The sequence below is a fragment of the Morone saxatilis genome, unplaced genomic scaffold (genome assembly GCF_004916995.1).
Source record: "Morone saxatilis isolate NCDOM2014 unplaced genomic scaffold, NCSU_SB_2.0 Contig16, whole genome shotgun sequence".
Classification (NCBI taxonomy): domain Eukaryota; kingdom Metazoa; phylum Chordata; class Actinopteri; family Moronidae; genus Morone; species Morone saxatilis.
Window position 1 is genome coordinate 7,964,559 of NW_023339718.1, and position 1,795 is coordinate 7,966,353.

The 1,795-nt window shown below is 45.1% G+C and overlaps 1 protein-coding gene across 1 annotated transcript in view; it reads right to left on the bottom strand.

Annotated features, from left to right (window-relative positions):
- Positions 1 to 1,795, bottom strand: part of abhd17b (abhydrolase domain containing 17B, depalmitoylase) — a gene marked incomplete in the record, with an annotated part of 13,166 nt that overhangs the window by 558 nt on the left and 10,813 nt on the right. Inside the window, 2 exon segments of the mRNA XM_035658816.1 lie at positions 14 to 134; positions 546 to 725. Coding sequence (XP_035514709.1) covers positions 14 to 134; positions 546 to 725 — 301 coding nt within the window.

A 1,795-nucleotide genomic window follows, 5' to 3' on the forward strand; every position in this document is an offset into this window, starting at 1 on the left:
CCTCCACCCAGAGGGGCTCCACGGGGCGCTGACAGCGTTCATACAGCGCCAGGCCATGGGAGAAGTCGATGACCTCGTCCTCCGTACCGTGGATCACCAGTACCGGTGACGTTACCTTCGAAATCTTGTCGATGCTTTCGAGAAAGAAGATAAGAAAACAGACATTTAGGAGGGTTTGCGGAATACAGACATAAAGACAAACAGAGGGGTTGAGTTACAATAAAATTAAAAAATAAAAAATATAAATATCACAATAATGCTGAAAATTCCAAGATGGAGTAGTTTTCCAACTTCCACAGAGGGAGCTATTGAGAATATTTTTAAGCACCTTGACTCACAAAGAAGTGAAACAGTCCTGAATAGATTTGACACATCTAAATTTCCATATTTGCAAGCTCGTGTGTTTCTTCCTGATTCCTCATTCATACAGTGCTGTTCTAAAATTCACGTGTACTCTGTTATTTGACTATCTGTGCAGGGAGGCTGGGCACCTTTCTGCAGGTGTTCATGATGCATTTAGCCAGGCTGTCACACATTGCACTCACTTTGGGAAGGCGTCAAAGCAGTAGGTCTTCTTGGTGTCGGGGAAGGCCACTCTCATGCCAGACGTGAGCGGGGAGTGGAGGATGACTGCAGCGCTCTCGTAGCGGGAGGCCAGGTCCACGGAGGGCACGGTGCCAATGCTCTGGCCGTACACGATCACGTTCTCTGGCCGGATGCCATACCTGCGAGACAGACACAGGATCTGAATATCACGCTTTCGTTGATCACGATGAGGACATTTAAAATGCAAGTGGTGAGGCATAGTCGGGTAAATTTTGTGTGCTCTACCAGACACTGGCAGGGGTCCAGTTGGGCCTTTTGTTAATTATGAAAAGCAGCTTGGCTGGCAAAACAGTGGATTCCAAAATACAACATTTGCTTTTTCTGGTTAAAGTTGATTTTCTGTAAGTGCTTTTTATAGTAAAGGGGACACTTTGTGTAATCACAATTTTCTAGGTATGGGTCTGCTTTTTTACCCATCACATAATAAGTACACTTACACATCCAATTAGTCTCCCATCATCCTCTCATTTCCCCCACATGCTGCTCCATAAGCAAACACACACCTGTGAGAGACTCACTCATGCTCTATTATTGGCTGAAACGTCACGGCACAGTGACTCAGTGATTATACGGTCTCCTAAAACAAGCACACAAAGATGGGAAGCGGCCAAGGTTCGGTGGCTTTCTGCTGCTTTTCAAAGCCGCTGAACAGAGAGGACCACCACTGTAGTCCCGTGATTCAGAAGGGAGGGGGGGGAATAAGAGCAAAACAAGCAGAAAGAGAGCAAAAACAGACACTGGTACTGGATTGAGGCTGAGGGAGCAACTGGGAAAGGGAGGAGAAAAGAAAAAAAAAAAATAATACACAGAAGAGAAGACATTCCACAGCTGATTATGAAGAACGTGACCCACTCTAGCAAGCAGGCAGTCAGCTGACAACCTGAAACCTAGTCTGAGAACACTGCATCACTGTCTCCACTGCTGCACTGCTGGATAGTGCATAGTAAACAGCCTGACAAAATCTCTGATCTACTCTATTAGGAAAATTAGGAGTACTAACATTACAGGCTTAACAATACAGCGTCTACCACTGCACTGCTGTAAGACACAGTGATGAAAACTATATGAACACCAAAGTCTGACACCACTCACAATGCTTTAATGGATTATTATAATCAGGAACTCCACAGAAGCAGGTCTAACACAAGCATTGCAAAGGAACAATCTGCAGTAATGTAGTCCTATGGCT